The 17,052-nt window shown below is 41.1% G+C and overlaps 1 protein-coding gene across 4 annotated transcripts; it reads right to left on the reverse strand.

Moving 5' to 3' along the window:
* Window positions 1-546: 546 nt before the first annotated feature.
* ccdc22 (coiled-coil domain containing 22) lies at window positions 547-16,319 on the reverse strand. 4 transcript variants are annotated; one of them, XM_061902422.1, is made up of 17 exons: window positions 15,948-16,319; window positions 14,038-14,215; window positions 11,522-11,654; window positions 10,086-10,192; window positions 9,759-9,843; window positions 8,770-8,939; window positions 8,474-8,689; window positions 8,243-8,404; window positions 6,689-6,808; window positions 6,510-6,626; window positions 6,343-6,444; window positions 5,540-5,647; window positions 3,959-4,054; window positions 3,468-3,527; window positions 3,311-3,385; window positions 1,719-1,817; window positions 547-1,576 (listed from the first exon to the last, which is right to left on the reverse strand). In XM_061902422.1, the coding sequence occupies exons 1-17, from the start codon at window positions 15,995-15,997 to the stop codon at window positions 1,562-1,564; spliced, it is 1,893 nt and encodes a 630-aa protein (XP_061758406.1). In that variant the 5' UTR covers window positions 15,998-16,319; the 3' UTR covers window positions 547-1,561. The 4 variants fall into 4 exon arrangements, with proteins under 4 accessions (XP_061758406.1, XP_061758405.1, XP_061758404.1 ...); XM_061902421.1 differs by having other exon boundaries at window positions 547-1,652; XM_061902420.1 differs by having other exon boundaries at window positions 547-1,817.
* Window positions 16,320-17,052: the final 733 nt, after the last annotated feature.

A 17,052-nucleotide genomic window follows, 5' to 3' on the forward strand; every position in this document is an offset into this window, starting at 1 on the left:
CAGTCCTAAGACTAGATGGGACCAGTCTTAAGACTAGATGTGACCAGTCCTAAGACTAGATGTGACCGATCTAAGTCTCAAGACAAGATGTGACTGATCTAAGTCTAAGACTAGATGTGACCAGTCCTAAGACTAGATGGGACCAGTCTTAAGACTAGATGTGACCGATCAAAGTCCAAGACTAGAAGTGATAAAGTCTAGTCAGATGAGAGATCTTCCAAGACAAAGCAGTTGACTAAATGAATATATCACAATAGTTTCACATTTGAGGATGAACTGAACTTTGACAGATACTGAGATTAGAGTATACATTGTGGTTAGACAAGGTAATAAATATATAAATACTGAGATTAGAGTATACATTGTGGTTAGACAAGGTAGTAAATATATAAATACTGAGATTAGAGTATACATTGTGGTTAGACAAGGTAGTAAATATATAAATACTGAGATTAGAGTATACATTGTGGTTAGACAAGGTAGTAAATATATAAATACTGAGATTAGAGTATACATTGTGGTTAGACAAGGTAGTAAAGTCATCAATAGTTAACCAACAATACTTTAATAAGCGATCAAGTCTCCTACATGGACTTCAATGTGCTGTGTGGCTCATTAGGAAAATGCTGCTTAGTTGAGACAATAATAGACTAAACATTTCAAGAAAGCTTTCAACTATGATGCAGTGTCTTGGAGGAACAAGGCATCATTCAGGATATAAATACAATCCACATGGGGATATAAAAGGCTTCTTCCATGGTACAAATATTGCAAAGAAAAGGGGCACCAATGGTGGTGTTAACCTACTTCCTGGTGATGGAGTCAAGCCTCTCCATCCTTGCAAAGGGTGGTGCTGTTCACCAACTAGCACCACCTATTTCATTTTGATGGAGTCAAGCCTCTCCATCCTTGCAGAGGGTGGTGGTGTTCACCATCTAGCACCACCTATTTCATTTTGATGGAGTCAAGCCTCTCCATCCTTGCAAAGGGTGGTGCTGTTCACCAACTAGCACCACCTATTTCATTTTGATGGAGTCAAGCCTCTCCATCCTTGCAGAGGGTGGTGGTGTTCACCAACTAGCACCACCTATTTCATTTTGATGAAGTCAAGCCTCTCTAACCTTGCAAACAAAAGGGTGGTGGTGTTCACCAAGTGGCACCACCTATTTCCTGGTGATGAAGTCAGGCGTCTCTGACCTTGCAAACAAAAGGGTGGTGGTGTTCACCAACTAGCACCACCTATTTCCTGGTGATGAAGTCAAGCGTCTCTGACCTTGCAACAAAAGGGTGGTGATGTTCACCAACTAGCACCACCTATTTCCTGGTGATGAAGTCAAGCGTCTCTGACCTTGCAAACAAAAGGGTGGTGGTGTTCACCAACTAGCACCACCTATTTCCTGGTGATGAAGTCAAGCGTCTCTGACCTTGCAAACAAAAGGGTGGTGGTGTTCACCAACTAGCACCACCTATTTCCTGGTGATGAAGTCAAGCGTCTCTGACCTTGCAAACAAAAGGGTGGTGGTGTTCACCAAGTGGCACCACCTATTTCCTGGTGATGAAGTCAGGCGTCTCTGACCTTGCAAACAAAAGGGTGGTGGTGTTCACCAAGTGGCACCACCTATTTCCTGGTGATGAAGTCAGGCGTCTCTGACCTTGCAAACAAAAGGGTGGTGGTGTTCACCAAGTGGCACCACGTGATGGAGTCAAGGCTCTCTGACCTTGGCAGCAAGTGCAGAGTTCTCCTGTCTGATGGCCTTGTAGTCCTCCACAATCCTCTCCAGGTTAGCCACGGTTTTGTTACTATTCTCTGTCTCAATCTGTTGAGGACATAGAAATACATGACTTGACTGTGAGTCTAAAACACTCCAATGAAAGGTTTCATCTCCAAGAGTAAACAAAAAACCTTTGAATAATTCGATCCATCACACTTCCTTGTGTTCTACATCTGCGGCTCTTCAACCTTTTTGACCAAAGGGCCAAGCCTTTCCACCACAGAGAGGCCCACCCAATATTAACACTCACTTACTCATCTTAATCATACTTTTAATTCTACACTTTAAAAACTTGTCAAATGATATTAGGGCTGGGCTCTAAAATGACAACATACACCGGGAGAGACACGTACTCCATGTCAATAAAACACGCGTTCAATAAAACGTTCAGTATTTATTCTTCTTTGATGCATGGAAGCAAGGTTGGTTGCATGAACAAAGCCACTGGCTCTCTGGTAACGCAGGAAGTCATCAGTGGGAGGGGCATACTAACAGACAATCAGCTAGCAAACTATCAAGTTTGGTTGATTCTTTGCATGGAGTGAGACGAGGAAGTCAAAATGAAGAAATTGCGGATAAAAGAGGAAAAGTCACCTGGACAGTGCTGCACTTTTTGGGACTTTCCCAAGAGGACCGTAGTCAGCCCAATGTGGTGTGTAAATGATGCCAGGCAAGACCGCTAATGCCACACCACCTTAGCTCACCCTTTAGAGCACTGCTGTAACTTCCTGCCAAGCATTTATTGTCCTTGCATTTTAAGAGCTTATAGTTAAGTGTTAAATGTGATTTGACTATTTAGTTTACATTGTTCTCCAGGCTTGTGTTGACATTTCCTTTCTGCCTTGATAGCTGAGTGATTATAATCAGAGGAAGTTACATTTCAAATATAAATGTTTACATTTAATATATTTTTCTCCTTGTCCTTATGTTTGATAAGTCTTAAAAAATACAAATAATGATCAATATCGACCGACATAGAATACTCACCCAGCCCTGGTTTTAATTACCAAATGATTATTTTTTTCAACACTTACACATTAGGCTTAGGTCAGGCTGATTAGAAATAAAATACTAATCAAATATACTTCATTAGAAGGGCCTCTTAAATAACTGATGCAAAATAAATTATTAATTAAAATGTCAATTCAATTCAAGTGCAAAAGAAAATAGAGCCTCCCTTCCCCACTAAGGTCATACATTTTGTGCTTAAAAAACTCTCTGGAGACTTCTTCTGTTTGTTTGATATTGTCATTACTGCCACAAGTGGTGGAAATGTGTATTACAACCAAGTACGGCTCCATCGCTGAGAAACACATCTTTTCTAGAGGCCCTCTGGGGGACCGCTTGTGGCCCAACAATGTATTAAGAAACATGATCTAGGGGGCTCCAAGTGTTCAGCAGGAGTATCCAACATTGTAACATTTACAAGTCAAAAAAGATGAAAACCATCATAGCTGTAAGTTACAAAAAGACAACTCCATGTACTTTTTGTTTTGGTTTGTGAGAAATATCTATGGCAAGTGGACGGCAAATCCTACCTGCTCTTCTAGATCTCTTATCTCCCTCAGGATGGTACCAGTGTCCTCGATGGTTTGGATCAACTGACTGCAGTTCTACACAAGAGAGAGAGAGAGAAGGTGAGATACAACATTGCCAATGAAAATGACTTGAATTGAGGGAAACGGCTGATTGTACTTCGTGCAGAGCAGCCAGGTACTTGTAGGACTTGCGCACCGACTCATCTTTTTTGGCGTCCTGTCGGTGATGACAAACAGAAGATGTTGAATTTTGTCATACATACACGAGAGAAAAACACCATCTAAGAACGTGACAATCGTGATTAGCCAACAAACATCAGAAAAAGCCACCCCTCTGGCTGATATTTGATCCTGTTTGCTGCTGCACACAGTGAACATACACAGTGTGGCGCCACTTCCATAAATGAATAATATGTACCTCCATTGCTGCAAATAAACTACATCTTTACAAGTAGTGGAGTAGCGTACTCTGAGTTAGTTATGGTGTACTATTGACTATGTTCTGATCAAACGATTGTATGTAATAAAAGAAGATTAACTTTACTGAGTGGAATACCCGCCGTCTCAAAACTCTCTTCTACCCTGTGGAAACACAGCGGTTCTGTCACTGAAAGATGTTCACAAAAGCCACTTCATGTAAAAAAAGACCTTAAAGACAAGCTCATCCGTCACAGCAAAAGTCCTGTCCAGTTTTCCTGTCAGACTGTTGATCTCTTTTTGCAAATCCTTTGTGTCGCACAAAATCTGTTAAAACAAAACAAAAGAAGAATGTTGTTAAAGGTGCACCACATTCCTAGACTAGCTCCAGCTGAAGGTTCTGTGAGGGAACTGACTGGCTTTGGGAGCTTTTCGTAATCCCGACATAACTCATGTTAGCCATTAGCGCGCTAGCTGCTTATCATGGAAACGTGCAGTTGAATTGACCAGTGTGATAATCCATCATGGTTTCACAATAATTAGAATTATTAACCACCAGGAATTTATCCTTACATCCCTAATCCCATCTTGACTAGGGATGTAACAATAAACGGCAATTAATAACTGCACTTTGATAAAATCAAGGACTGAATGGCGCCACAAAAATCAAGAGACATTAATGTCTTTCCCCATTATGAAAAGGACATATTCAAATCTAAATTTCTATAAAGACATCACATTAATTGTGTACATGGAACCTACAAGCTGGGCTCTTTTAGAACAAAGTCATCCTTCTATACTCAGGAATACGAGAGGTGTTCAAGGAACTCGGAACGGAGTAGGATGCCACGACGCCCGCCAGAAATAACAGATTTTATTTGTTACGCACTTCTCGTTTAATTCAATCTTAAAGTACAAACCAATAATTAATACAGTAAAGCATAAGAAACACAAAACATGCCAAATAGTGGCTTTTATATGTGTCTATTTATTTGACTTAGTTCAAAAAATAACTTCTTCAAAAGATTTCAGTGTGTGTACAACACATTCAACAATAATAATGATTAGCGTGCTGTACCAGGTGGAGCTCCACAAACCACGTTAAACCCAGATTCCCATCTAACAAAGGTCTTAACTCATTATCTTTCAATGCCACATCAATGTGGAATGCACTCCCAACAGGTGGAAAAGTAAGTGCATCTCTATCCTCCTTCAAAAGTGCACTAAAACAACACCTCCAGGCAACTACAACCCTAGACTAACACCCTCCCCCCTCCACAGATTGTAATTAATCAAATGTATATACTTGTTCTTATGCTTTCTGAACTCACTATGTTCACTGCTGGCTGTACATATCCTACTAAGTCACACCTACACTGTTTCAATGTCCATTTCTCACATGATGCAATTGTTGATGACTGAAGTGCTGATAACAACCAAACCTAACCCCCCTGCCTCCCTCCCTCCACATCCCAGCCCGCGGATTGTAAATAACGTAAATAATTTAATGTATATACTCTGATGATGAACTTGTGTGATGACTGTATTATGCTGAGAGTATATATTTGTACCATGAATTGATTAGCGTGAACCTCGACTTAAACAAGTTACCATTTAGTGGTCAATTGTAGGGAATATGTACTGTATTGTGCAATCTACTAATAAAAGTTTCAATCAATCAATCCTTTCATATTGTTGACTAAAGCCCCGCTTTGAATGTTGCAGTCACACAACTTTAACTTCACTTTCTTTCTCTTCAGAGACTTTCCTTTGTTGAAGCATATTCACTATCAACCAATTTTCAAATGATACCTTGGTGATTTCCTCCTTCTGTTTCTTGATGTTGCTCACAATCTCCAGAATCCTCTGGGTGTATGCCGCCCGGGAAACATCCTTGGGAAGATTCTCTAACTGCGATACCTTGGTTGTAGGACAAAAGGACACAATGTTAACATATATGAAGAATTTAGGACACCTCTGAAAACACACAAAAGGCTTCAAAAGTGTCACATACTGCCTTGCCTGCACCATATTACAAATACACCACATGATGGCGCTGTTGTTTCACCTCAAGTTGCATTGACTTCAGACAATGGAAAGTAAAAACAATACAACTTGTAAAATAGTGAGAACCATGAGTAGAGATAAAGGACAAAATACGAGTAAGACGTGTAGATTTAAAAATTACATAAATAAAAAAAGATAAAATGAATATATAGTAGATATATAATAAATAAACAGAACTAAATTAAATCTTGCATAACTAATTAGATAAAAAGTAAAATACAAATGACTTCAATAAAGTAATTAATACAACATAAAAGCCAAAGGTGGGTCTTAAAAACATGAACGTTAAAGAACTATCTTGACACGTACAGATAAACAAAATATACATTTCATTTGGGGGGGCGTGAAAATAAATGATGTCCCCTATAGGGGGCGTGTAAGAAAATAATTAGGGACCAAAATGCAGGGCTTCTTAAATAGTCCACAAAAGTACCACAGATTGGTTAAGCGAAGCGTTTGGAATGAAGTGACTCATCCAAATTCAAAAGTGTGATTCATCTGATTTTAAAAATGTATTGTTTGACAGAATTTATATATATATTTTTTACCAGCTGTTTGTATATTTCCTCCTTCTGCTTGGCCTCTTCTGTTGACACTCGGATTTTGTCGTGCAACACCTTGATTTCAGACAGCTTCCTGGAAGACTCCATCTGAGAAAAATGCAGATGAATCATACACATGACTGAAACCTAAACATGCAATGAATGTTATTTACATCCTGATGACTGCAGATCTCCTTGAGGCTGCGGTGTTGGTCAATGAGCGGAGCGCGGTGTTTCTCCCACTGAGAAGCCAGGCTGACCACCCGCTTGGCGCTGGCCTCCACCAGACCCTGCACACATACCCGGACATGACTGTGGACGCTCGGCTACATTTGAAGAAGCAACAACCCACCTGAAGCTTCAACAGGTTGTTCTCAGCATCTGGCAACAAGTCAATGGATTTCTTCTTCACCTGTATCTTCTCCTCCTCCTCACGGTTTTGCAGCTCTCGCTGCTTCATCTCATCAAGTACCTTCACAGAGGAGCAGCAGGTCACTTCAAACACTTCGATGCCCAAGTAAAAGATTATTATCTCATTAAAATACAGATCTGATACCAAATATCTGTCTAATAACAGCAAATAAAATAAGTATTTGACAAAACCTCCAATATAAGCGTCTTTACTTGTGCAAACACCAAAATGTCCCCCAATAAACACACAAAAATGGTAAGTTCTTCTAGTTTAGTCACTTACAAAAGGTAAACATGGTAGGCTATAGGCTACTAGGAGCTAGAAGCTACTATGGATTGAACTTTCACAGTATCATGTTAGACCCGCTCGACATCCATTGCTTTCCTCCTCTCCAAGGTTCTCATAGTCATCATTGTCACCGACGTCCCACTGGGTGTGAGTTTTCCTTGCCCTTACGTGGGCCTACCGAGGATGTCGTAGTGGTTTGTGCAGCCCTTTGAGACACTAGTGATTTAGGGCTATATAAGTAAACATTGATTGATTGATTGATTGATTTAAATGACTAAAATACGACTAAAACTAAAAGATTTTCTTCAAAAGATTATGACCAAAACAAAATAAAAAATGTCGTCAAAATTAACACTGATAAAACGCTAACTTTTGTGGGTTCTTCCGAGGATGTTGTAGTCGTAATGATTTGTGCAGTCCTTTGAGACATTTGTGATTTGGGGTTATATAAATAAACATTGATTGATTGATTGATTGAACATAAAACCAGATAAAATACTATGAGTAAGAACAAGTAGAAATGTTGTAAGAATGGATTTAAACCCACCATCCTTTCACTTGATCAAGACTCTTCTTACATTCCACACTACAAAACAATACAAGACTCCCTTTTTAGACCAGTTGATCTGCCGTTTCTTTTCTTTTTCTTCTATGTCCCACTCTCCTTTGTGGAGGGAGTCCGGTCCGATCCGGTGGCCATGTAGTGCTCGCCTGTGTATCGGCTGGGGACATCTCTGCGCTGCTGATCAGCCTCCTCTTGGGATGGTTTCCTGCTGGCTCCTCTGTGAACGGGACTCTCGCTGCTGTGTTGGATCCGCTCTGGACTGGACTCTCGCGACTGTGTTGGATCCATTATGGATTGATCTTTCACAGTATCATGGTCTCATAGTCATCATTGTCACCGACGTCCCACTGGGTGTGAGTTTTCCTTGCCCTTATGTGGGCCTACCGAGGATGTCGTAGTGGTTTGTGCAGCCCTTTGAGACACTAGTGATTTAGGGCTATATAAGTAAACATTGATTGATTGATTGAAGGATGAACTATGATTTGCACTGACATTAAATAGACCAGTTTTTTCAAAGTAAACAAGTATGACAAAGTAATAGTGTCTGTTTAGAGAGCGGTAATAACAACAGGCTGGATGATGATGTCACGACAACAGATACAGAGGTCTTGACGAGATTCTAGTGTGTTAGTGTGCGTTACCTGGGCATTTGTGACTCTCATGTGCTTCATGTCCGTGGTTAGCTGGTCTACGTCGCTGCACAGTTGCTGAAACTGAAGCTGCAGTGATGCCAGCTCCTCCTGCTGACTTTGATGCTTATCAACATCTGTCTGCCGCACAGCGGACGGCGCCGTTTCTACTTCCTGTTCACACACAAACACACATTTGTGAAGAATGGAGTGGCGACACATTAGCTGTGAGTCGTTATGCACCTGTGTGAAAGTGAACTTCTGGGAGTGGGAAAAGTGAGAGCCCTTTGTCAGGATTTGGTCCGAGGAGGCGGAGCCTTTGAAGGCTTGCAGGATGTCAGACAAATCCGAGGTAGAGCCCAGCGCTCCAAAGGCACTTTCCGCAGAGGGAAGGGCAGCAGAGCGCAACTGCTCCTCGATACGTTTATGCAGTCGAGTCCGTTTTCGGGCCCTGTAGTCCTGTGCAAAATAATTCAATATTTACAAGGGAAAAGAGAATTGACCAAGTAAAAGCATGTTTACAGAATGAGTGCATGTACCTGTGGAGTAAGACGTGACAGCAGTCCCTGACTGTTCCACTCATTGTCCCACTCCTGCGCCGCACTGAGCTCAGCGGTGTGCCGCTCCAGTATGGACGCAACCACAGATGCATTGTGGGAGAGCTGAGCAGTGACCGGTGGGAGGAACTCTCTCTGGTAGTCCCGGATCTCTGAAATCATGGCACACATTTCATTTCCACTGCCAGTCTTCCAGCGTAAACTAGGGCTGTGAATCTTTGGGCACCACACGATTCCATTCAGTGCTTGTTGTTAACGATTTCACTCAGAATCGATTCCATTTCATCCACTTCTCAATTCAAAATAAATACTTTTCTATAAACATTGGGTGCCAATTTTAAGATGACAGTAGAGAAGGGATTCATATGGCCCCATTCCTGGGTGGAAAAGGGGGTAGGGGATCATTTTGCAATGCAGTCTGCTGAAAATGATGGGAAGCGCTACTCTATATAGCAACTGACGCTATAAACAAGAGTTAGAATTGCCACAAATGACCATGCAATTTGAGTGTATCACTGCTACTCTGCACCATACTCAAGCAAAACAAGCATGATGCCAGCCAAGGATCTTCAAATAATATCTGAAGGATCTGAAGGAACATTTATCCATGAAAATATAGAAAAGCTGCTGATGGTGTGTTCGACAGAAAAGCACCTGGAAGGAAATACTGCAGAAGTCCACTCTCCAATGTATTACATTACTTCATAAAACTACTGTTTGTACTACGATATATCAGTTAAATTTTTAAAGACATGTTACATTTTAGAATTTGGGGCACTAAGCATGCATTAAATAGCTTGCCGTGTTTGTGTATGTTGAGGTAAGAGCTGGACCACAGAACTAACTCAACTCACATCTCCAAATACCATTGTGATTTCTTTTAGAACAGTACAATAACAGCTTTTTCTGAAAGTTCCTGTCAAATCTCCATCCTTCCATGTGCAGTATACTGAGCTGAGAAGTATGCCTACCTTTCTGTGGTTTATTTCCTGAATCTTTGACACAATGGGCCACACTGAGACGTTGGCTGTGGAAGCTGTACAACACTCCTGAAGTCTACAGAGAGAAAAAGCTCACATGAGAATACAAACTTTTCACGCAAGTTCTTCCAGTTCTCCTAATGAAGACAAAGGGTAGACTGTTTTAATGTCATTATGCTTGCAATGTACAACATTTGACTTATTGGTAGCTGAGACAGGCCTCCAAACATGTAGCAGCAAGCTTAGTGGAGAAGTGCGTGTTCATCCGCCCCCCCTTTGAACCACTATCCAAACAAAGTGCACATTTTAAGAGTTTACTTGTGTTTCACCATGCAGTGGCAGCCTGCAGTTTGGAGGAAGCCAGGGGACAACCAGCTGGGCTTTAATGGCAGAAGCAATGGCTCTCTGAAGGATTGTTGATTTGCCTGCAGGAGGACAAGAATATTTGCAGACTCTTCAAAATGATGCAGGTTAAACAAAGTGTGGATGTGTTGCCAAACCCCGTTAGTGTTGCATTGCATCATGTGACACAAACAACAAGCAAACAGAACAAAATTACCTTAAAGTCTTTCTTAACCATAAAGCAGGGACAAATATTTTTCTCAGCCGTGGTTTGTATGGGCAACAGCGGTACTCAGTTTCTAACACGGGTGGCGGTGATGACAATATCAAACAAAAACCATGTTTACACTGCAGGCCAAAATGTACATCAAGTACATTTTCTACTGAGCCACTAACTTTAGGATTCCTAAATATTGGCTGCAATATGAAGTGTTTGACCCTTCTCTGAGAAAAAAAAAGAACATTTGAGTTGTATTTTATTTCTGGTAAGGGTATGTCAAACATTTTCAATAAAACAAATGTTAAAAAAAAAAGAATACGCTGAAACACCAACTGATAGAAGGGGTGTAGAGGTATTTTAGATATGCGGTTTCAGAAATATCACAAAAATGACGTGACGTAAACTTAGTGAGTGTAGGTTTTTTTCTGGCGCTTTTGCATTGGCAGGTCGAAAAATAAACCACATCTCCCAGAACCCTTTGATCAGCGCAGGAGCAGAGGCCGGACTGGAAGATGGGGGCGTGGAACGCAGTAAAGTGGAGAAAATGAGGAAGCATGCGGGAGAAATTGTTTTATATGGACATTCGCTGAAATTGTCATCAAAGTCAATCCATAACATTTTGAGTTATGCTGCTAACAAACAGACAAACCCTGGCCAAAACAACCTCTTTGTCGGAGGTCTGCGTACTAAAGCGCTACCTTCGTCTCGAGCGTTTCCAAGGCAACAAAAAGGCGGGGTCATGGTGCACCGTCACGGAGGTCAGAGCGTGGACTCTGCACACCGCGGGAAATATGAGAAGCTACTTGATAAACCATCAGCCGGAAAATATATTTGAAGCAAGCGAAGTTAAACATCAATTTTTGAGGTATTTACATTCTTAATCATTAAGTCTTCAGACATTTGCTTGAAAGAGTGGATGTTTCCGCACTGTTCTTTGACTTAAAAAGACCAGTTTGTAGTAATAAATAGGATTAGAAGACTTGAGCATAATGTTTCTGTTCACTTAAGTGTGTTTCTCCCAAACATTCCTGCCACTTCATTTGACACACTATGGCATTTTTTGGACAAAGTCTTTATTTTTGGGGACAATTCCACAATAAGATTGTACCGCGGCCTAAATACAGTGATAAAAAGAGATTATTCTATGGTTGCATCCTTAGCCTACATTGGAAAGTGCGTGGTGGGAGGTTACCTGTTGGCTGATCAGAGGCCGCAGCACTTTCTCTGGGCAGTTTCTCCACAAGAAACATGAGCAGGGAGCGAATCTCGGTCTCGCTGCTGTACAGAAAGGTTTGATAGCCTATCTCCCCTTTGTAGCCAATGTCCTGGAAGCAAACACACATGTCAGCAACTTGATATCGATGGAATTTTGGAGGGCGGGATTGAAATTCCCCCTGATTTAAAAATGAGTAAAACTAAAACACTATTCTACTGTGATGTTTGTTCCAAGTTGGCTTCCTGGTGGCTTGACAAACCTCTGTTTAACTATGTAAATGTGCATTTCTCTCATGCAGCTGTTTTAGGCATTTGCTTAGTCTTTGAATAAAGACTTTCATTGTTGAATTTGATTTGTTAGATTTTGCCCACAGTCGACAATTAATCAAATCTATGGTCCATCCATCCATCCATCATCTTCCGCTTATCCGAGGTCGGGTCGCGGGGGCAGCAGCCTAAGCAGGGAAGCCCAGACTTCCCTATCTCCAGCCACTTCGTCTAGCTCTTCCCGGGGGATCCCGAGGCGTTCCCAGGCCAGCCGGGAGACATAGTCTTTCCAACGTGTCCTGGGTCTTCCCCGTGGCCTCCTACCAGCTGGACGTGCCCTAAACACATCCCTGGGGAGGCGTTCGGGTGGCATCCTGACCAGATGCCCGAACCACCTCATCTGGCTCCTCTCGATGTGGAGGAGCAGCGGCTTTACGTTGAGCTCCTCCCGGATGGCAGAGCTTCTCACCCTATCTCTAAGGGAGAGACCCGCCTATGGTGTTTTATTTTTAAAAGGGAGAACAAATAGACTCTGATTTGTAGGAAGGTGAATCTGGTGTGTAGTTGTGCAGTGTTTCTTAACCATAGGGCCCTTTGTTGGGCCCAATTGCACCCGAGAGGGCCGCCGAAAATATCGTTTTCTCAGCTGTGGTCTGTATGGGCCGCAGACATACTCAATTGTAATACACTTTTCCACCACTTGTGGCAGTAATGACAATATCACACAGTCTGGCGTTAAAATCATGAAGCAGTTTCTTAAGCACAAAAATTATGACTCAAGTGGTGAATCTGTATTTTCATTTGAACTTTACTTATATTGACAGTTTAGTTAAGAAGCATTCATTGTTAATCTATTAATTTTAGCACAACATATTTGTAAGTACTTTTATTTTTTGTCAGGTATTTATCAATCTCTTCTCATGCAGTATATTTGGTTAGTTAGTTATTTTTCTCATCACCTTGAACTAAGCCTAAGGTGTATGTGTTAAACATTTGTGATCAACACATAGATTCATATTTTACAAGGTAGTAAAATGTAAGTAGATTAGATAAAATTATTGAATACGATTAAAAACAAGAGTATGATAAAGTGTTAATATTTGAGTAGGCCATGGGTTCCTCTGCAGTGGAAAGGTTGGGCCCCGAGGTCAAAAATGTCAAGAACCCCTGTAAACAGACTGGTCATTAGGTGTCAGTATCATCACAAGGATGTACAGTAGATCTAGCAGCTATACAGTAAATCTTCCAAGGTTACTTGAAGACTAATGAACAAAACATCTTATTTGCGACTTTTTACCCCTCAAAAAAGGACTTAAAAAAAAAAAACCCTCTGATAAACAAACGTGGTAGCGATTGGATAGTTTAGTGAGGTTCTGGCGCAGCACAGAGAAGACATCAAACTTGACTAAATAGAGGAAGTAAAAGCCATAGCAAAACTTCCACAATAGATTACAGATGAATTAATAGATTGAATCAATACATTTGAATACAAAAAAAGTAGGGATGCACCGATTAATCGGTAACCGAATATATTCGGCCGAATATATACGGATGATGACAGGCAGAGTGACCAGGCCAGTGTTGGTTAAGCCATTTACCAGAGCGAGGTATAACGTAGAGTGCGGTAAGATGAGTGAGGAGGAGAATAACATTACTCGCAAGCTAACGAGAATGATGGTGAAAAATCTCCTCCCCTTCAACTTGGTAAACACTGACAAAGACAAGTAGGTTAATAATTGTATTTTGCAAGTAAACAACACCATTACTCTGAGATTTGTTTCAAATGTAAAGTGCGGTAAAATACAAATGAATGCAGGATTTTCCATGCATGTATTTTTCTCAGGTGGCTCACCTAAAGGGGCACTAACAGTCAATATTTATTTATTTTATTAAAACGTTTTTAGGGGTAACAACAGTCAATACTTATTCATTTTATATTATTGTTGTTGTTTTTTTTTTAAATAAAAGTGACCGTTTGTCCAACCAAGTATTGCATGTTTTTCCCCTTATACAACAACCTATCTGGATTCGATAAGAGAATCGATAAGGCATCGGGTCGATAAGAGGATTCAATAATGGCATCGAAATCGATAATTTCTTAAACAACATCCCTAAAACAGGCTCCTCTGAATCAAATTGTCGACTATTCGAAGACAGCCCTCGTTTGCCCTGGCGGCCAACACACCAAATGGCTAAAAAGCAATGCATAACTTTGGGGTGCCTTACCTGACAGGCCTGTGCAAGGCTCATGCCAACCCTGAAGCGGGCAGACATGCCGGGAGGGAGGGAGGTTGGCAGTGCGCTGCCCAGACCGGGATCGATCACACGGATACATCTCACCACCGCCTCTACTATCAGCTCACTGGTGAAACTTTTAACCCCCTCAATTTCCTCACTGAGCCCCCTGCAAAAGGCAGAACAAACACATTGGAATATGTTTTTTTATTTTGACTTACCATGAATTGATTAACGTGGACCCCGACTTAAACAAGTTGAAAAACGTATTGGGGTGTTAGCATTTAGAGGCCTACTGAAAGCCACTACTAGCGACCACGCAGTCTGATAGTTTATATATCAATGATGAAATATTAACATTGCAACACATGCCAATACGCCCGCTTTAGTTTACTAAATTGCAATTTTAAATTTCCCGCGAAGTAACCTGTTGAAAACGTCGTGGAATGATGATGCGTATGATGACGTCACCGGTTGTAGCACACATGTTCTTCCAGCACCGATCACGGATAAAAGTCGTCTGCTTTAATCGCATAATTACACAGTATTCTGGAGACATCAAAGAAGAAAGATGTAGGTTTGTGGGTTCTTCCGAGGATGTTGTAGTCGTAATGATTTGTGCAGTCCTTTGAGACATTTGTGATTTGGGGGTATATAAATAAACATTGATTGATTGATTGATTGATTGATAGGTGGGAAGCGGTGTATTGCAGCTGCCTTTAGCAACACAAACACAGCCGTTGTTTCCTTGTTTACATTCCCGAAGGTGTAGCTTTACTATGGAACAGAGCGGTCAAGCGAACATGGTTCCCGACCACGTCAACCGGCAGGTTTCGGTGAGAAAATTGTGGTAATAAGTCGGCTCTTACCGTAGATATGAGCGGAGCTTGCGTCCTCCTGCAGCTGCGGACTCTCTTACCTCCTCCCACTGGAGACCCTGGTGGTCACCACAGCCCTCTGACTTTCAGGTACCATATAATCCCACTAAAACACTAGTAACAGAATTATTATTATTATTGTTGGATCCATTATGAATTGAACTTTCACAGTATCATGTTACACTCGCTCGACATTCATTGCTTTCGTCCTCTCCAAGGTTCTCATAGTCATCATTGTCACCGACGTCCCACTAGGTGTGAGTTTTCCTTGCCCTTATGTGGTCCTACGGAGGATGTCGTAGTGATTTGTGCAGCCCTTTAAGACACTAGTGATTTAGGGCTATATAAGTAAACATTGATTGATAGTAAATGTGTCTAAAAACATCTGAATCGCTCCCACTGTATAGTCTTTTTTTTCCCCTAGTCCTTCACTCTAACTTTCCTCATCCACGAATCTTTCATCCTTGCTCAAATTAATGGGGAAATCGTCGCTTTCTCGGTCCGAATCGCTCTCGCTGCTGGTGGCCATGATTGTAAACAATGTGAGGATGTGAGGAGCTCCACAACCCGTGACGTCACGCGCACATCGTCTGCTACTTCCGGTACAGACATCGCTTTTTAATTAGCGACCACAAGTTGAGAACTTTATCGTGGATGTTCTCTACTCAATCCTTTCAGCAAAAATATGGCAATATGAGGAAATGATCACGTATGACACATAGAATGGAGCTGCTATCCCCGTTTGAATAAGAACATCTCATTTCAGTAGGACTTTAGTGGTCAACTGTAGGGAATATGTACTGTGCAATCTACTAATACAAGTTGCAATCAATCTGCAAACTGACACTGTTCACACCACGTGTTCGATCATATGATTGTCATTTAGTGACAGTCGCAGTTTAGCTGACTGACTTGCAAAGTCAAATACATGTTGTATGAAAGGGACAAGCGGTAGAAAATGTATGTATGTATGACAATAATGATCCCAAAGTGAACAGATGTCATATTAGCCAATATACTTACGTGCCAACTTGTTTTAGGGCGTGAATGAGGATTTTGTCAACTTCCTCCATGGCGGGTGTTTGAATCAAGGCGCAGGATTGCAGCAGCGCATGTAAAGTTTGCACTTTATTAGGCTAGCAGCCAGTTAGCACAAGTGTGGCTTTCCCGCGGTGGTCAATGAGGGCGACATTCAAAGCTTAGCATTCAGCTACTTGTTAGTTAGCATTAGCTCGTCCCCACTGAATCCATTCTATTGTCCGCGTCAGATTAGGCGTTTTTTAATACAAAATAACGCTGACGTGTCTGCTGCGGCTACAAATGGACACAAACTGTTTCATTCGACGGGCTAATATGACAACTGAGTGGCTCATTTAGTGTGAACGGGATGAAAAAAAACGACGGGCTTCTGGGAGTCGAAGTCTTGACGACTCAACGATTAAACGTGCAGAGTGTGCTAAAGGACTTCATTTCCCAGCATGCATTTAGACTTTTTGTCACGAGACTAATGACAAAAAAGTTGCGGAATTGTTTCAACGAATTATGGAATCATTAATTTTATGGTTTAAAACATGACTTTCCAACTCATTGGATGTCCGTTTATTACTTGAATTATGTTTTACTTTATTTTGTATTGCATTGCTTGTTTATTTTCATTAATGGCAATTGATCAACAAAAAACAATTTATGTATTTGAATTTCATATTAAAAAGCACAATAGTGTTATTCTTTTTGGTGCAGAAGAGAAAAAAAAATCTGAAAATGGTTTAATTTTCATTTTATATTTCATTTAACAGAACAAAACAAAACGGAACGCGTGATAAAATCCCTTTTTGTCTCCACTTTCGTGTGATATATGGATATGGATATCTCTTTGTGCCATGTGAAAAATGAATTATGTGTCTGAGTACATTTTAGCCCAGGGGTCACCAACGCAGTGCCCGTGGGCACCAGGTCGCCCGTAAGGACCAGATGAGTCGCCCGCTGGCCTGTTCTAAAAATAGCTCAAATAGCAGCACTTACCAGTGAGCTGCCTCTATTTTTTTTAATTGTGTTTATTTACTAACAAGATGGTCTCGCTCTGCTCGACATTTTTAATTCTAAAAGAGACAAAACTCAAATAGAATTT

Source organism: Nerophis ophidion, linkage group LG06 (assembly GCF_033978795.1).
Source record: "Nerophis ophidion isolate RoL-2023_Sa linkage group LG06, RoL_Noph_v1.0, whole genome shotgun sequence".
Lineage (NCBI taxonomy): Eukaryota > Metazoa > Chordata > Actinopteri > Syngnathiformes > Syngnathidae > Nerophis > Nerophis ophidion.

Excerpts from the sequence above, each read along its gene's own strand:
- ccdc22 (XM_061902419.1), bottom strand. The coding sequence starts at position 15,997 with ATGGAGGAAGTTGACAAAATCCTCATTCACGCCCTAAAACAAGTTGGC. Across the intron at positions 5,648-6,342 it reads AGGAAATATACAAACAGCTG|GTATCGCAGTTAGAGAATCT; the intron begins GTAAAAAATATA and ends CCTACAACCAAG. Across the intron at positions 4,055-5,539 it reads AGAAGGAGGAAATCACCAAG|ATTTTGTGCGACACAAAGGA; the intron begins GTATCATTTGAA and ends TTGTTTTAACAG.